Source organism: Anarhichas minor, unplaced genomic scaffold, assembly GCF_050575085.1.
Source record: "Anarhichas minor isolate MPS153535 unplaced genomic scaffold, ASM5057508v1 ptg000102l, whole genome shotgun sequence".
Taxonomy (NCBI): Eukaryota; Metazoa; Chordata; class Actinopteri; order Perciformes; family Anarhichadidae; genus Anarhichas; species Anarhichas minor.
Window position 1 is genome coordinate 175,333 of NW_027466548.1, and position 20,108 is coordinate 195,440.

The 20,108-nt window shown below is 34.0% G+C and overlaps 1 protein-coding gene across 1 annotated transcript in view; it reads left to right on the plus strand.

Annotated features, from left to right (window-relative positions):
• Nucleotides 1-497: 497 nt before the first annotated feature.
• Nucleotides 498-20,108, plus strand: part of col4a4 (collagen, type IV, alpha 4) — a 34,212-nt gene continuing 14,601 nt past the window's right edge. Inside the window, exons 1-10 of the mRNA XM_076082773.1 lie at nucleotides 498-544; nucleotides 621-663; nucleotides 4,135-4,206; nucleotides 6,887-7,021; nucleotides 7,201-7,245; nucleotides 7,360-7,476; nucleotides 7,578-7,646; nucleotides 8,213-8,248; nucleotides 8,700-8,762; nucleotides 8,886-8,921. Coding sequence (XP_075938888.1) covers nucleotides 498-544; nucleotides 621-663; nucleotides 4,135-4,206; nucleotides 6,887-7,021; nucleotides 7,201-7,245; nucleotides 7,360-7,476; nucleotides 7,578-7,646; nucleotides 8,213-8,248; nucleotides 8,700-8,762; nucleotides 8,886-8,921 — 663 coding nt within the window. The remainder of the gene's footprint in view (nucleotides 545-620; nucleotides 664-4,134; nucleotides 4,207-6,886; nucleotides 7,022-7,200; nucleotides 7,246-7,359; nucleotides 7,477-7,577; nucleotides 7,647-8,212; nucleotides 8,249-8,699; nucleotides 8,763-8,885; nucleotides 8,922-20,108) is intronic.

Below are 20,108 nucleotides of genomic sequence, written 5' to 3' on the forward strand. Positions count from 1 at the left end.
AGAAATGAGACTGGGTGTTTTTGAAACTTGTAAACGAGACTTTACATTTTCTTCAGCTTGTTTCTGTGATAAACTAAGTCTGTCTCTCTGTCTCTCTGCGTCTGTCTCTCTGTCTCTCTGCGTCTGTCTGTCTGTCTGTCTGTCTGTCTCTCTGTCTGTCTCTCGGTCTCTCTGTCTGTCTGTCTCTCTGCATCTGTCTGTCTGTCTGTCTGCATCTGTCTCTCTGTCTGTCTCTCTGCATCTGTCTGTCTGTCTCTCTGCATCTGTCTGTCTGTCTCTCTGTCTCTCTGTCTCTCTGCATCTGTCTGTCTCTCTGCATCTGTCTGTCTCTGTCTGTCTGTCTGTCTGTCTGTCTCTGTCTCTCTGTCTCTCTGCGTCTCTACAGGACGACCAGCAGCGTCAGAGCGTCCTCACCGGCTGAGAGAAGGCCCGGAGGCGGAGTCAGAGTGACAGGGCTGCGTAGTGGGCGGGACTTCCTGTGAGCACAAGAGGACAAGATGCGGCTGACTTCCTGTTCCTTCCCCTGCAGCACCACCTGGCTCTGGTAAACAGGATGTGACCTCACTGCTGGTCCGGATACCTACCTCTCCCCTGACTCACCTGTGTGTCTCATCCTCCAGGTGCCTCCTGATGATCCTGTCGGCTCCTCCAGCAGCTGTCGGGGTGAGTTCACCGTTTCTCTCTTTTAAAACTGGAATTTTATTGTGAAAGGTGACTCTCTCTCACGCTTCAGCCTGCAGACAGGAACTCCTGGCTTCCTGTCCAATCAGAGGAGAGCAGAGAGGAACCTTAACGCCTCTCTTATGTTCGGATGATGCTCAGCTCTGCTGCCTTTATTGATCCTTTTGATCGGAGTGTTATAGATCTCATTATCAGGTTCTGTGTGAAATACTCAGTATCCTCCAGATACTTTATCCAGACTTTATTTTGACACCTGCCTGCATGATGTCATAGTTTGGCTGTTTTGTTGCTTCCTGTGATGAATTTGGACCGAACACGACTGCCTCTTATCAACGATATTATTGGCTGCTGGAGGAAACTGTTCGACCAATCAGGAGCTGCATTGAGTGATTCTGCAGGTTGTTTAATAAACAGCAAGTTTCAACTTTTCAGAGATCACTTTTTATTTAGTTTTAGTATTATTATTATTGAGAAAAATGATCACCTGAGTCTGGTGTCCCTCAGGGATCATACCTGGATCCTCAGGTTAATTGTTGACAATTTAATTAACCGACTATTGAAACACAAGAGATCAATGTAAAGAAACTCTGGTCAGAAGATGATGGACTGATGGACTACTGATCAGAAGATGGAGGACTGATGAACTTCTGGTCAGAAGAAGGAGGACTGCTGGACTACTGATCAGAAGAAGGAGGACTGCTGGACTACTGATCAGAAGATGGAGGACTGATGGACTACTGGTCAGAAGAAGGAGGACTGCTGGACTACTGATCAGAAGATGGAGGACTGATGGACTACTGAACAGAAGATGGAGGACTGATGGACTACTGAACAGAAGATGGAGGACTGATGGACTACTGATCAGAAGAAGGAGGACTGATGGACTACTGATCAGAAGATGGAGGACTGATGGACTGCTGATCAGAAGATGGAGGACTAACGGACTACTGATCAGAAGATGATGGACTGATGGACTACTGATCAGAAGATGATGGACTGATGGACTACTGAACAGAAGATGATGGACTGATGGACTACTGATCAGAAGATGGAGGACTAACGGACTACTGATCAGAAGATGATGGACTGATGGACTACTGATCAGAAGATGATGGACTGATGGACTACTGAACAGAAGATGATGGACTGATGGACTACTGATCAGAAGATGGAGGACTGATGGACTACTGATCCAGGATGAACACAGGATGGAGAGATGACCCTGCGGAAGTGAATAAACTTGTCTCTTCAGTCTCTATGATTCTGTTGAGGGTCGTGATGGAGGACTCATGGAGGACTGATGAAGGGAGGATGGAGGGCTGATAGAGACCTGATGGAGGCCTAATGGAGGACCGACGGAGGCCTGACGGAGGGCTGACGGAGGACTGATGGAGGGCTGACGGAGGACTGATGGATGACTGACGGATAACTGATGGAGGCCTGATGGAGGCCTGACGGAGGCTTGATGGAGCAGACTTTCAGGACAATGTCGTGACAGCAGAGCGATCCACATTCCTGCTGATAAACACGCCTGACTGATAACCTGGTTTACACAACGCTGCAGGAATGTGGCCGCTACACAAACACTGCTGCATGCTGGGAAACTCACCGTCTGGGGGCCCACGGAGTAAATAAAACACCCACAGGGACCCTCAGTGTGGGACGTGTGAAGGGGACATTCGGGGTCAAGGTTCACTACCATAATCAAAAACTCCACATTAATTATTTTAACATGATTTCTTTGTTTTATTATAAAGTCTACATAAACAAACATCTTATATTATATTTACAATATAAAACAACCTTGTTTTGTCTCAGCTGCAAATGTTTTACTGTAGAACTGATGGTTTGGTTCCTATCTGATGAACAGAAGCTGCTTCACATCTGTCCTCATTCACACTGTTCAAAGACTGTGTGGGTCACAAGAAATGGATGCATGATTGTCACGGATGTTATCTGATGAACACACACACACACACACACACACACACACACATGCAAAGTCAGCTGTCTGCATCCTGAGAATCTCAGAGATGCTTGTCTCTCTCTCTCTCTGCACGGTGTTTACATTCCTGACTGTCTGAACACAGAGAATACACCTTAAAATACAAAACACATTGCTGGAGAAGACACACCTGAAAACATAGAAAACTCGCTCTGTTAGAGAAAATACACCCGAAAACGTGTTGCCTGTCCTGCTGCTTCACTGGTCCTGTTACTGGTCCTGTAACTGGTCCTGTAACTGGTCCTGTTACTGGTCCTGTAACTGGTCCTGTAACTGGTCCTGTTACTGGTCCTGTAACTGGTCCTGTAACTGGTCCTGTTACTGGTCCAGTACAGAAGCTTCGCATGTACTGCTTCTCTTTCCTGCTAGTCTGCTGTCTGATTGTGAGGTCAGGCTGATCTGGGATCAGCTCGTTGGCCTGCAGAATCTCCGCCAAAGTTCTCCTCTCAAACGGGTCTTGGAGGAGTAGTGCTCGCGCTGGCGTTCGCGCTCGCCTGTAGAGACTTCTCCTGACGAGAACGCGCAGCTAGGAGGGCCAAATATAGCTGAATAGCTGAATCTATTTGAGGGCGCTGATTGACTAACTTGTATGTCACTCATTTATATCTTTAATCAGCAATTGGCTAAACTGCTTCATAGACCCGCCTCTTTTGGGCCAAAACGATTTAGCCCCCCTATCTGCGCGTTCTGAGACGTGTCGTGCACACAGGCGGAGAGCACGAGCAGGAAAAGCATATATTTTGCGCAGATATCATATTTTACACATATTACTGGGTACATTACATAGTTCAAAAACACAAATATTGACAATTTGTATAATTTATGATTATTATAATTTATTTTTTATTTTATTTTTTTTGTGTGGCTCATTGTGGGGTCAGGCCCCATTGCCCTCTATTGACCAGCCGCCACTGCTGCACACCTTACCAGTGGTGGACTAGCAAAACTTATCCTCAAACAAACGGGTCGTCAGAAATCGTACTAAAAGTTACTCCTCATTTTTTGTGTTTTCCTACTCAGCAATACGTTTCTGGTCCTTACATGAAAACAGTCTTTTCAAAATAAACTTCTGTCTTCACAGGAAAGCATTTAGTTAGGTTTAGACAACTAAACTACTTAGTTAGGTTTAGGAATAGATGGTGGTTTGGGTTAAAATAACTATTGAAGTGCTGTTACAGAAGTACGCAAGTTACGTGACAAATAAATCAACGTTGATATCTTGTCAGATCAGTGAAGTCTTTATGAATGTCTGATTGGCTCATTATTAGCATGAGTCATGATGTGGTCACACTGATGTCATGTTGATGTCATAATGATGTGAAAGTGAGGAACCTCCTCCAATAGGACAATAAAGATCTGCACTGAACTGAAGACATGTCCTGTTGATGATGATGGTGTGATGTCACACCGATGTCTTAGTGATGTATGTGTTCTCACTTGGTTTCCAGGGCGACCAGACCGAGTTGTGCGGCGGTAGGGACTGCTCCACCTGTCAGTGTTTCCCAGCCAAAGGAGCGAGGGTGAGACTCCGCCCACTCACAAACACAGCAGCCAATCAATGCACTGCTGCACTATGACACGATCACAGCTGCTTTCTTCTGTTCACAGACCTATGACACCTTCACTGTTGGCTCATAAACCGCAGACACTAAAACACACACAGACATGAAGACACACACAAACTGTGTAATAATGAGCTGTTGGATGGAGGAGTGATAGTGAGGAATGTGTTGGTGTTAAATTAGCTGCTGTTTATCTCAAACTGAGTCAGCAGATTCCACACACACACACACGCACACACACACACACACACACACACACACACACACATACACACACACACACACACACAGAGCAGTGTGATGTCATTGTTTTACCTCTACCTCCCTAAACTCCTCTTTCAGATAAGGTAACCATATTAACCTGAAGTGATCCAGTCGCTCCAAAAGGTTATGTGTAGTGTGGTCCAGATGTTTCTGTACATAGTCATAGTGTGGTCCAGATGTTTCTGTACATAGTCACAGTGTGGTCCAGATGTTTCTATTCTCAGTCAGTGTGGTCCAGATGTTTCTGTACTCGGGTACAGTGTGGTCCAGATGTTTCTATACTCGGGTACAGTGTAGTGCAGATGTTTCTGTACATAGTCAGTGTGGTCCAGATGTTTTTGTACATAGTCAGTGTGGTCCAGATGTTTCTATACTCAGTCACAGTGTGGTCCAGATGTTTCTATTCTCAGTCACAGTGTGGTCCAGATGTTTCTATACTCAGTCAAAGTGTGGTCCAGATGTTTCTGTACATAGTCACAGTGTAGTGCAGATGTTTCTGTACATAGTCAAAGTGTGGTCCAGATGTTTCTGTACATAGTCACAGTGTGGTCCAGATGTTTCTATACTCACTCACAGTGTGGTCCAGATGTTTCTGTACTACATAGTTCTTGACAGCTTAATCTGACCTCTGGTGCGTCTGTTTAGTGAAGAACTTGTACAGTTTAGAAAACTGTAATTCAGGAGCCAATCAAACGGCCCAGAAAGCATCACATGTCACATTTATCAGAACAGACTGTCGTCCAGACCACAAACACAAACGGATCTCCAATCTGTGTGTTTTGATGTGTGAATGTTTCTGTCTGTGTGTTTCTGTGTGTGCGTGCGTGTGTGTCTGTGTATTAGTGTGTGTGTGTGTTTGTACAGCTGGGGGCAGTAGACAGCCAGAGAGGATTGTGGGAAGGCGTCTGTCTCAGTGATTTCACAGTTTAGTGGTTTCAGAGAAAGAAGGACAGAGAGAGGACTAACAGAGATCACAGCTGTCACATCTCATCACACACACACACACACACACACACACACACACACACACACACACACACACACACCTCACATCACTGATTCACACACTGAGACCAGAACTCGACTGATAAACCAGCAGGTGGATATATTGATTTTTATCTCAGATGAATCGGTATCAGTGTGTTAACCTCAATATTCATCATTTATAACCACATAGAAACATGTAATAAATAGATTACAACACACTACAATGTGTTTATTAATGTTTGCTAAGCTTTGTCTAAAGTCTTATTTGATCATATTTATTTACAAATATCAAATAAAAGTGAGACAAAAAGCTTTTCATAATCAATGAATTACATATTGATTATAGGCGATGAAGAGGCGACATCAGTATCCTGTGTGTGTGTGCGTGTGTGAGTGTGTGTGTGTGTTGTGTGTATGTGTGTTGTGTGTTGAGTGTATGTGTGTTGTGTGTTTGTGTGTGTGTTGTGTGTGTTGTGTGTGTGTGTGTTGAGTGTATGTGTGTTGTGTGTTTGTGTGTGTGTTGTGTGTGTTGTGAGTGTGTTGTGTGTTTGTGTGTGGTGTGTGTTGAGTGTAGCGTGTTGTGTGTGTGTTGTGTGTTGTGTGTTGTGTGTGTGTTGAGTGTATGTTTGTTGTGTGTGTGTGTGTGTTGTGTGTGTTGTGTGTGTGTGTTGTGTGTTGTGTGTGTTTTGTGTGTGTGTATTTATTTATATATTACTTATGTTTTTAAAACCAACTTCACAGGAAGTGTTTTAAACTCACAGTTGTATTTATTTTGAGATTACAGTATCTTTCTTTATATGTGTAATGTGTGTCTATGTGTGTATAATCAGTCTGTGTGTGTGTGTCTGTGTGTGTCTGTGATCTGATGTCTGCTGATTTAGAGAAATATTCCATCTGATTTAACATCCTGACTGTCTGAGCTGCTGTTCAAACACACACTACCTCTGTGTGTGCGTGCGTGTGTGTGTGTGTGTGTGTGTGTGCACGTGTGTGTGTGTTGTGGTGTCACACTGCCCTCCTGTGGACAACATAAAACATGGACGATACTACTTGTAGAACATGAAATAACTATGAAAACTAATTTCTGAGGAGCTCTTTGTGTTTCTATCGTAGATGTTGAACAACTTCTACTTCTTCTTCTTCTATATGTTTACGGGTAGAACTTCTACTTCTTCTTCTACTCTGTTTACGGGTAGAACTTCTACTTCTTCTTCTACTCTGTTTACGGGTAGAACTTCTACTTCTTCTTCTACTCTGTTTACGGGTAGAACTTCTACTTCTTCTACCAGGTTCCTCCAGGTTCTAGTCACTTTTATTAGTTTCTGACAGGTTCTATGGTATCCTGTCAGGATCTCTCCGGTTCTAACAGAGTTATTTATGTTTGCAGGGTTCTCCGGGGCCTCTGGGACGGCAGGGCCCTCAGGGGCCTCCGGGCTTCCCGGGCCCTTTGGGGCCTCCGGGACAGAAAGGCCACAGAGGAGACGAGGGGCCGACGGGAGCCGGAGGACTAAAAGGAGACTCGGTGAATAAACCTGGTTCTGATGTGAACATGATGGTTCTGTTTTATTCTGACCTGAAGAGACAAGATGGCCGACACGCTGACGTTTACTGATTCAAGTTTTGTTAGTTTGTTTGGACCAATCACAAGTCTCTCTGTGACCCAGAACCAGAACTTCAGTTTAACTCTGTTCTTTGTTTCAGGGAAGCGTCGGCGTTCCTGGTTTTCCTGGTTTAGAAGGAATCCCGGTAAGAAGCCCTGCCCCTCTCAACCTTTCCGCTGCTCTGATTGGCCCAGACCTGATGCGGTCAAAGGTCAGACTGTGAACGTGTGTGTGTGTCTGTGTGTGTCTGTGTGTTCAGGGTCACCCGGGTCCTGCTGGAGGTCCTGGTTTTCCGGGTCTGGACGGATGTAACGGAACCAGAGGAGAGGGAGGAGACCCTGGACTTCCTGGAGGACCAGGACCTGATGGAGAACCGGTCAGAGTCACCGATCAATAACACGTATTGATCGTTGGAAGTATTCAGGTTTAACTGTAGTACATGAATGATGTAATCACCACAACAGTTTTATTCTGCAGGGTTTTGCAGGACTGAAGGGATTTCCAGGAGATCCAGCCGTGTACTTCATACCGTACCCTGGAATACCTGTAAGTACACCTGTACTATACGTGTACTTGTACTGTAAATACACCTGTGATGAAAGTACACTCGACTGAAGCTGATCTAAGTCAATAGAATTTTTTTAGATTATTAATCGATTATTAAAATAGCTGCAGATTAATTATCAGGACCACTCTGGTGGAAAGAGTACTCGTATAGTTTACTAAAGTAAAAGTAGAAATACACAAGTCTAAAGTATTTCAGAGTGATTTTATTATAGATTATTATATTATTCTGTTTTCATGACAACTGAAAACATGTAGAAGTATTTTAATGTTGTAGTTCATCAATAATTTAGATACATTGTGTACTACTGCATAGATTAGTAGTACAGTACTGCATCATATAATGTATACATATCAAATATTTTACTTTTATTTAAAAAGTAACTAAAGCTGACATGTAGATATATAATAATAAAATATGTACCTCTGAGATTTAGTACAGTAAAAAGTACAATATGTATTTAACGTTTGATTCTCTTCATGTATTTTCAATCCTTCTGAGTACATTTACAACATAGTATTTATACACTGATGCTGCTGTATTACAGGGAGACGTCGGTTCCACTGGACTTCCTGGTCGACAGGTGAGAACAAACACAACAAACAGCAGAACGTTGTACTTTTACTTCACTACGTTTTTATTTTACTTTCAGAACATTTTAACAATTTTTAAAAAGTGATGAATTTTATTTTTCGGAGCACAAAATCTACTTATTGAGTAATTTCAGTCCGTAACGTTTTATTTTGTATTTTTTTTTAACTTACTTCAAGTTACTTCAAGTATTTTCTTGAATACTTCATAATTGTCGTCTTATTTTATCAGTTTTTTTCTTGTTTCCAGATCCAGAAAATGTATTTTAGATAATTTCTTTAACAAGTTCATTTAAATTAAAATCAAAAGTATCTTTTTTCACGAAGTTTGCAGGAAGGAATTATAAATATAACAATTTTAACACCATTAAATAAGATATTTTTCTGCATAATGAGTACTTTTACTTTTGTGTTACTATTACTGAGAGGAGTTTCTGTCTGCAGGGGGAACCGGGTCTCTCCGGTCCGATGGGGGTTCTGGGTCCTCCAGGACTGGACGGGACCAACGTCAGTCCCGATAAACACACCTGATAAATACTATAACTACTAATAATACTTATTACTTTTCTTAAAACACGTTGATAAATGTACTCACAGTGTGTATATGTACATGTCTGATTGTCTCTACAGGGTCTCCCTGGTCTGCCCGGCTCCAGGGGTCCACCTGTAAGTAGTATAAGTACTTTTACTCTAGTACTGTACTTAAGTACACTTTTGACATACTTAAATTGTTCATTTCCATTTTCTGCTACTTTATACTTCTATTCCACTACATTACTAGTACTACTATTTAATTATAAAATAAATAATAACAAAATAAAAAAATAAAAAATAATTGATGAACTACATCATTAAAATACTCTTATATGTATTTATTAGTGATACAAACATAATGTTTGTATTAACACATTTATTTATAGGTGACGGTGTGTTTATGGTTATTGATTATAGATCATAATGTTTGTATTAACACATTCATTTATAGGTGACGGTGTGTTTATGGTTATTGATTATAGATCATAATGTTTGTATTAACACATTTATTTATAGGTGACGGTGTGTTTATGGTTATTGATTATAGATCATAATGTTTGTATTAACACATTCATTTATAGGTGACGGTGTGTTTATGGTTATTGATTATAGATCATAATGTTTGTATTAACACATTTATTTATAGGTGACGGTGTGTTTATGGTTATTGATTATAGATCATAATGTTTGTATTAACACATTCATTTATAGGTGACGGTGTGTTTATGGTTATTGATTATAGATCATAATGTTTGTATTAACACATTCATTTTTAGGTGACGGTGTGTTTATGGTTATTGATTATAGATCATAATGTTTGTATTAAAACATTCATTTTTAGGTGACGGTGTGTTTATGGTTATTGATTATAGATCATAATGTTTGTATTAACACATTCATTTATAGGTGACGGTGTGTTTATGGTTATTGATTATAGATCATAATGTTTGTATTAATACATTCATTTATAGGTGACGGTGTGTTTATGGTTATTGATTATAGATCATAATGTTTGTATTAAAACATTCATTTTTAGGTGACGGTGTGTTTATGGTTATTGATTATAGATCATAATGTTTGTATTAATACATTCATTTATAGGTGACGGTGTGTTTATGGTTATTGATTATAGATCATAATGTTTGTATTAACACATTCATTTATAGGTGACGGTGTGTTTATGGTTATTGATTATAGATCATAATGTTTGTATTAACACATTTATTTTTAGGTGACGGTGTGTTTATGGTTATTGATTATAGATCATAATGTTTGTATTAAAACATTCATTTATAGGTGACGGTGTGTTTATGGTTATTGATTATAGATCATAATGTTTGTATTAACACATTCATTTATAGGTGACGGTGTGTTTATGGTTATTGATTATAGATCATAATGTTTGTATTAACACATTCATTTATAGGTGACGTTGTGTTTATGGTTATTGATTATAGATCATAATGTTTGTATTAATACATTCATTTATAGGTGACGGTGTGTTTATGGTTATTGATTATAGATCATAATGTTTGTATTAAAACATTCATTTATAGGTGACGGTGTGTTTATGGTTATTGATTATAGATCATAATGTTTGTATTAACACATTCATTTATAGGTGACGGTGTGTTTATGGTTATTGATTATAGATCATAATGTTTGTATTAACACATTCATTTATAGGTGACGGTGTGTTTATGGTTATTGATTATAGATCATAATGTTTGTATTAACACATTCATTTATAGGTGACGGTGTGTTTATGGTTATTGATTATAGATCATAATGTTTGTATTAATACATTCATTTATAGGTGACGGTGTGTTTATGGTTATTGATTATAGATCATAATGTTTGTATTAACACATTCATTTATAGGTGACGGTGTGTTTATGGTTATTGATTATAGATCATAATGTTTGTATTAATACATTTATTTATAGGTGACGGTGTGTTTATGGTTATTGATTATAGATCATAATGTTTGTATTAACACATTCATTTATAGGTGACGGTGTGTTTATGGTTATTGATTATAGATCATAATGTTTGTATTAATACATTCATTTATAGGTGACGGTGTGTTTATGGTTATTGATTATAGATCATAATGTTTGTATTAACACATTCATTTTTAGGTGACGGTGTGTTTATGGTTATTGATTATAGATCATAATGTTTGTATTAACACATTCATTTATAGGTGACGGTGTGTTTATGGTTATTGATTATAGATCATAATGTTTGTATTAACACATTCATTTTTAGGTGACGGTGTGTTTATGGTTATTGATTATAGATCATAATGTTTGTATTAACACATTCATTTTTAGGTGACGGTGTGTTTATGGTTATTGATTATAGATCATAATGTTTGTATTAACACATTCATTTATAGGTGACGGTGTGTTTATGGTTATTGATTATAGATCATAATGTTTGTATTAACACATTTATTTATAGGTGACGGTGTGTTTATGGTTATTGATTATAGATCATAATGTTTGTATTAACACATTCATTTATAGGTGACGGTGTGTTTATGGTTATTGATTATAGATCATAATGTTTGTATTAAAACATTCATTTATAGGTGACGGTGTGTTTATGGTTATTGATTATAGATCATAATGTTTGTATTAACACATTCATTTATAGGTGACGGTGTGTTTATGGTTATTGATTATAGATCATAATGTTTGTATTAACACATTCATTTATAGGTGACGGTGTGTTTATGGTTATTGATTATAGATCATAATGTTTGTATTAATACATTCATTTATAGGTGACGGTGTGTTTATGGTTATTGATTATAGATCATAATGTTTGTATTAACACATTCATTTTTAGGTGACGGTGTGTTTATGGTTATTGATTATAGATCATAATGTTTGTATTAAAACATTCATTTTTAGGTGACGGTGTGTTTATGGTTATTGATTATAGATCATAATGTTTGTATTAATACATTCATTTATAGGTGACGGTGTGTTTATGGTTATTGATTATAGATCATAATGTTTGTATTAACACATTCATTTATAGGTGACGGTGTGTTTATGGTTATTGATTATAGATCATAATGTTTGTATTAACACATTCATTTATAGGTGACGGTGTGTTTATGGTTATTGATTATAGATCATAATGTTTGTATTAATACATTCATTTATAGGTGACGGTGTGTTTATGGTTATTGATTATAGATCATAATGTTTGTATTAACACATTCATTTTTAGGTGACGGTGTGTTTATGGTTATTGATTATAGATCATAATGTTTGTATTAAAACATTCATTTTTAGGTGACGGTGTGTTTATGGTTATTGATTATAGATCATAATGTTTGTATTAATACATTCATTTATAGGTGACGGTGTGTTTATGGTTATTGATTATAGATCATAATGTTTGTATTAAAACATTCATTTTTAGGTGACGGTGTGTTTATGGTTATTGATTATAGATCATAATGTTTGTATTAACACATTCATTTTTAGGTGACGGTGTGTTTATGGTTATTGATTATAGATCATAATGTTTGTATTAAAACATTCATTTTTAGGTGACGGTGTGTTTATGGTTATTGATTATAGATCATAATGTTTGTATTAATACATTCATTTATAGGTGACGGTGTGTTTATGGTTATTGATTATAGATCATAATGTTTGTATTAACACATTCATTTATAGGTGACGGTGTGTTTATGGTTATTGATTATAGATCATAATGTTTGTATTAATACATTCATTTATAGGTGACGGTGTGTTTATGGTTATTGATTATAGATCATAATGTTTGTATTAACACATTCATTTATAGGTGACGGTGTGTTTATGGTTATTGATTATAGATCATAATGTTTGTATTAACACATTTATTTATAGGTGACGGTGTGTTTATGGTTATTGATTATAGATCATAATGTTTGTATTAACACATTCATTTATAGGTGACGGTGTGTTTATGGTTATTGATTATAGATCATAATGTTTGTATTAACACATTCATTTATAGGTGACGGTGTGTTTATGGTTATTGATTATAGATCATAATGTTTGTATTAACACATTCATTTATAGGTGACGGTGTGTTTATGGTTATTGATTATAGATCATAATGTTTGTATTAACACATTCATTTATAGGTGACGGTGTGTTTATGGTTATTGATTATAGATCATAATGTTTGTATTAACACATTCATTTATAGGTGACGGTGTGTTTATGGTTATTGATTATAGATCATAATGTTTGTATTAACACATTCATTTATAGGTGACGGTGTGTTTATGGTTATTGATTATAGATCATAATGTTTGTATTAACACATTTATTTATAGGTGACGGTGTGTTTATGGTTATTGATTATAGATCATAATGTTTGTATTAACACATTCATTTATAGGTGACGGTGTGTTTATGGTTATTGATTATAGATCATAATGTTTGTATTAACACATTTATTTTTAGGTGACGGTGTGTTTATGGTTATTGATTATAGATCATAATGTTTGTATTAAAACATTCATTTATAGGTGACGGTGTGTTTATGGTTATTGATTATAGATCATAATGTTTGTATTAAAACATTCATTTATAGGTGACGGTGTGTTTATGGTTATTGATTATAGATCATAATGTTTGTATTAACACATTCATTTATAGGTGACGGTGTGTTTATGGTTATTGATTATAGATCATAATGTTTGTATTAAAACATTCATTTATAGGTGACGGTGTGTTTATGGTTATTGATTATAGATCATAATGTTTGTATTAAAACATTCATTTTTAGGTGACGGTGTGTTTATGGTTATTGATTATAGATCATAATGTTTGTATTAACACATTCATTTATAGGTGACGGTGTGTTCATGGTTATTGATTATAGATCATAATGTTTGTATTAACACATTTATTTTTAGGTGACGGTGTGTTTATGGTTATTGATTATAGATCATAATGTTTGTATTAAAACATTCATTTTTAGGTGACGGTGTGTTTATGGTTATTGATTATAGATCATAATGTTTGTATTAACACATTTATTTATAGGTGACGGTGTGTTTATGGTTGTTGATTATAGATCATAATGTTTGTATTAACACATTTATTTATAGGTGACGGTGTGTTTATGGTTATTGATTATAGATCATAATGTTTGTATTAACACATTTATTTATAGGTGACGGTGTGTTTATGGTTGTTGATTATAGATCATAATGTTTGTATTAACACATTCATTTATAGGTGACGGTGTGTTTATGGTTATTGATTATAGATCATAATGTTTGTATTAACACATTCATTTTTAGGTGACGGTGTGTTTATGGTTATTGATTATAGATCATAATGTTTGTATTAACACATTCATTTATAGGTGACGGTGTGTTTATGGTTGTTGATTATAGATCATAATGTTTGTATTAACACATTCATTTTTAGGTGACGGTGTGTTTATGGTTATTGATTATAGATCATAATGTTTGTATTAATACATTCATTTATAGGTGACGGTGTGTTTATGGTTATTGATTATAGATCATAATGTTTGTATTAACACATTCATTTATAGGTGACGGTGTGTTTATGGTTATTGATTATAGATCATAATGTTTGTATTAACACATTTATTTTTAGGTGACGGTGTGTTTATGGTTATTGATTATAGATCATAATGTTTGTATTAACACATTTATTTATAGGTGACGGTGTGTTTATGGTTATTGATTATAGATCATAATGTTTGTATTAAAACATTCATTTATAGGTGACGGTGTATTTATGGTTATTGATTATAGATCATAATGTTTGTATTAAAACATTCATTTTTAGGTGACGGTGTGTTTATGGTTATTGATTATAGATCATAATGTTTGTATTAACACATTCATTTATAGGTGACGGTGTGTTTATGGTTATTGATTATAGATCATAATGTTTGTATTAAAACATTCATTTTTAGGTGACGGTGTGTTTATGGTTATTGATTATAGATCATAATGTTTGTATTAACACATTCATTTTTAGGTGACGGTGTGTTTATGGTTATTGATTATAGATCATAATGTTTGTATTAAAACATTCATTTTTAGGTGACGGTGTGTTTATGGTTATTGATTATAGATCATAATGTTTGTATTAACACATTCATTTTTAGGTGACGGTGTGTTTATGGTTATTGATTATAGATCATAATGTTTGTATTAACACATTCATTTATAGGTGACGGTGTGTTTATGGTTATTGATTATAGATCATAATGTTTGTATTAAAACATTCATTTATAGGTGACGGTGTGTTTATGGTTATTGATTATAGATCATAATGTTTGTATTAACACATTTATTTATAGGTGACGGTGTGTTTATGGTTATTGATTATAGATCATAATGTTTGTATTAACACATTTATTTATAGGTGACGGTGTGTTTATGGTTATTGATTATAGATCATAATGTTTGTATTAACACATTCATTTATAGGTGACGGTGTGTTTATGGTTATTGATTATAGATCATAATGTTTGTATTAAAACATTCATTTATAGGTGACGGTGTGTTTATGGTTATTGATTATAGATCATAATGTTTGTATTAATACATTCATTTTTAGGTGACGGTGTGTTTATGGTTATTGATTATAGATCATAATGTTTGTATTAACACATTCATTTTTAGGTGACGGTGTGTTTATGGTTATTGATTATAGATCATAATGTTTGTATTAACACATTTATTTATAGGTGACGGTGTGTTTATGGTTATTGATTATAGATCATAATGTTTGCATTAACACATTTATTTATAGGTGACGGTGTGTTTATGGTTATTGATTATAGATCATAATGTTTGCATTAACACATTTATTTATAGGTGACGGTGTGTTTATGGTTATTGATTATAGATCATAATGTTTGTATTAACACATTTATTTATAGGTGACGGTGTGTTTATGGTTATTGATTATAGATCATAATGTTTGTATTAACACATTTATTTATAGGTGACGGTGTGTTTATGGTTATTGATTATAGATCATAATGTTTGTATTAACACATTTATTTATAGGTGACGGTGTGTTTATGGTTATTGATTATAGATCATAATGTTTGTATTAACACATTCATTTATAGGTGACGGTGTGTTTATGGTTATTGATTATAGATCATAATGTTTGCATTAACACATTCATTTATAGGTGACGGTGTGTTTATGGTTATTGATTATAGATCATAATGTTTGCATTAACACATTTATTTATAGGTGACGGTGTGTTTATGGTTATTGATTATAGATCATAATGTTTGTATTAACACATTTATTTATAGGTGACGGTGTGTTTATGGTTATTGATTATAGATCATAATGTTTGTATTAACACATTTATTTTTAGGTGACGGTGTGTTTATGGTTATTGATTATAGATCATAATGTTTGTATTAACACATTCATTTATAGGTGACGGTGTGTTTATGGTTATTGATTATAGATCATAATGTTTGCATTAACACATTTATTTATAGGTGACGGTGTGTTTATGGTTATTGATTATAGATCATAATGTTTGTATTAACACATTCATTTATAGGTGACGGTGTGTTTATGGTTATTGATTATAGATCATAATGTTTGCATTAACACATTTATTTATAGGTGACGGTGTGTTTATGGTTATTGATTATAGATCATAATGTTTGTATTAACACATTCATTTATAGGTGACGGTGTGTTTATGGTTATTGATTATAGATCATAATGTTTGTATTAACACATTCATTTATAGGTGACGGTGTGTTTATGGTTATTGATTATAGATCATAATGTTTGTATTAAAACATTCATTTATAGGTGACGGTGTGTTTATGGTTATTGATTATAGATCATAATGTTTGTATTAACACATTCATTTATAGGTGACGGTGTGTTTATGGTTATTGATTATAGATCATAATGTTTGTATTAACACATTTATTTATAGGTGACGGTGTGTTTATGGTTATTGATTATAGATCATAATGTTTGTATTAAAACATTCATTTTTAGGTGACGGTGTGTTTATGGTTATTGATTATAGATCATAATGTTTGTATTAACACATTCATTTTTAGGTGACGGTGTGTTTATGGTTATTGATTATAGATCATAATGTTTGTATTAACACATTTATTTATAGGTGACGGTGTGTTTATGGTTATTGATTATAGATCATAATGTTTGTATTAAAACATTCATTTATAGGTGACGGTGTGTTTATGGTTATTGATTATAGATCATAATGTTTGTATTAACACATTTATTTATAGGTGACGGTGTGTTTATGGTTATTGATTATAGATCATAATGTTTGTATTAAAACATTCATTTATAGGTGACGGTGTGTTTATGGTTATTGATTATAGATCATAATGTTTGTATTAACACATTCATTTTTAGGTGACGGTGTGTTTATGGTTATTGATTATAGATCATAATGTTTGTATTAAAACATTCATTTTTAGGTGACGGTGTGTTTATGGTTATTGATTATAGATCATAATGTTTGTATTAACACATTCATTTATAGGTGACGGTGTGTTTATGGTTATTGATTATAGATCATAATGTTTGTATTAACACATTCATTTATAGGTGACGGTGTGTTTATGGTTATTGATTATAGATCATAATGTTTGTATTAACACATTTATTTATAGGTGACGGTGTGTTTATGGTTATTGATTATAGATCATAATGTTTGTATTAACACATTCATTTTTAGGTGACGGTGTGTTTATGGTTATTGATTATAGATCATAATGTTTGTATTAACACATTCATTTATAGGTGACGGTGTGTTTATGGTTATTGATTATAGATCATAATGTTTGTATTAAAACATTCATTTTTAGGTGACGGTGTGTTTATGGTTATTGATTATAGATCATAATGTTTGTATTAACACATTCATTTATAGGTGACGGTGTGTTTATGGTTATTGATTATAGATCATAATGTTTGTATTAACACATTCATTTATAGGTGACGGTGTGTTTATGGTTATTGATTATAGATCATAATGTTTGTATTAACACATTTATTTATAGGTGACGGTGTGTTTATGGTTATTGATTATAGATCATAATGTTTGTATTAACACATTCATTTATAGGTGACGGTGTGTTTATGGTTATTGATTATAGATCATAATGTTTGTATTAACACATTCATTTTTAGGTGACGGTGTGTTTATGGTTATTGATTATAGATCATAATGTTTGTATTAACACATTCATTTATAGGTGACGGTGTGTTTATGGTTATTGATTATAGATCATAATGTTTGTATTAACACATTTATTTATAGGTGACGGTGTGTTTATGGTTATTGATTATAGATCATAATGTTTGTATTAACACATTCATTTATAGGTGACGGTGTGTTTATGGTTATTGATTATAGATCATAATGTTTGTATTAACACATTCATTTATAGGTGACGGTGTGTTTATGGTTATTGATTATAGATCATAATGTTTGTATTAACACATTCATTTTTAGGTGACGGTGTGTTTATGGTTATTGATTATAGATCATAATGTTTGTATTAACACATTCATTTATAGGTGACGGTGTGTTTATGGTTATTGATTATAGATCATAATGTTTGTATTAACACATTCATTTTTAGGTGACGGTGTGTTTATGGTTATTGATTATAGATCATAATGTTTGTATTAAAACATTCATTTTTAGGTGACGGTGTGTTTATGGTTATTGATTATAGATCATAATGTTTGTATTAACACATTCATTTATAGGTGACGGTGTGTTTATGGTTATTGATTATAGATCATAATGTTTGTATTAAAACATTCATTTATAGGTGACGGTGTGTTTATGGTTATTGATTATAGATCATAATGTTTGTATTAACACATTCATTTATAGGTGACGGTGTGTTTATGGTTGTTGATTATAGATCATAATGTTTGTATTAATACATTCATTTATAGGTGACGGTGTGTTTATGGTTATTGATTATAGATCATAATGTTTGTATTAACACATTCATTTATAGGTGACGGTGTGTTTATGGTTATTGATTATAGATCATAATGTTTGTATTAACACATTTATTTATAGGTGACGGTGTGTTTATGGTTATTGATTATAGATCATAATGTTTGTATTAACACATTCATTTATAGGTGACGGTGTGTTTATGGTTATTGATTATAGATCATAATGTTTGTATTAACACATTCATTTATAGGTGACGGTGTGTTTATGGTTATTGATTATAGATCATAATGTTTGTATTAACACATTCATTTATAGGTGACGGTGTGTTTATGGTTATTGATTATAGATCATAATGTTTGTATTAACACATTTATTTATAGGTGACGGTGTGTTTATGGTTATTGATTATAGATCATAATGTTTGTATTAACACATTCATTTTTAGGTGACGGTGTGTTTATGGTTATTGATTATAGATCATAATGTTTGTATTAAAACATTCATTTTTAGGTGACGGTGTGTTTATGGTTATTGATTATAGATCATAATGTTTGTATTAAAACATTCATTTTTAGGTGACGGTGTGTTTATGGTTATTGATTATAGATCATAATGTTTGTATTAACACATTCATTTATAGGTGACGGTGTGTTTATGGTTATTGATTATAGATCATAATGTTTGTATTAAAACATTCATTTATAGGTGACGGTGTGTTTATGGTTATTGATTATAGATCATAATGTTTGTATTAAAACATTCATTTATAGGTGACGGTGTGTTTATGGTTATTGATTATAGATCATAATGTTTGTATTAACACATTCATTTATAGGTGACGGTGTGTTTATGGTTATTGATTATAGATCATAATGTTTGTATTAAAACATTCATTTATAGGTGACGGTGTGTTTATGGTTATTGATTATAGATCATAATGTTTGTATTAACACATTCATTTATAGGTGACGGTGTGTTTATGGTTATTGATTATAGATCATAATGTTTGTATTAAAACATTCATTTTTAGGTGACGGTGTGTTTATGGTTATTGATTATAGATCATAATGTTTGTATTAAAACATTCATTTTTAGGTGACGGTGTGTTTATGGTTATTGATTATAGATCATAATGTTTGTATTAAAACATTCATTTTTAGGTGACGGTGTGTTTATGGTTATTGATTATAGATCATAATGTTTGTATTAACACATTCATTTATAGGTGACGGTGTGTTTATGGTTATTGATTATAGATCATAATGTTTGTATTAAAACATTCATTTTTAGGTGACGGTGTGTT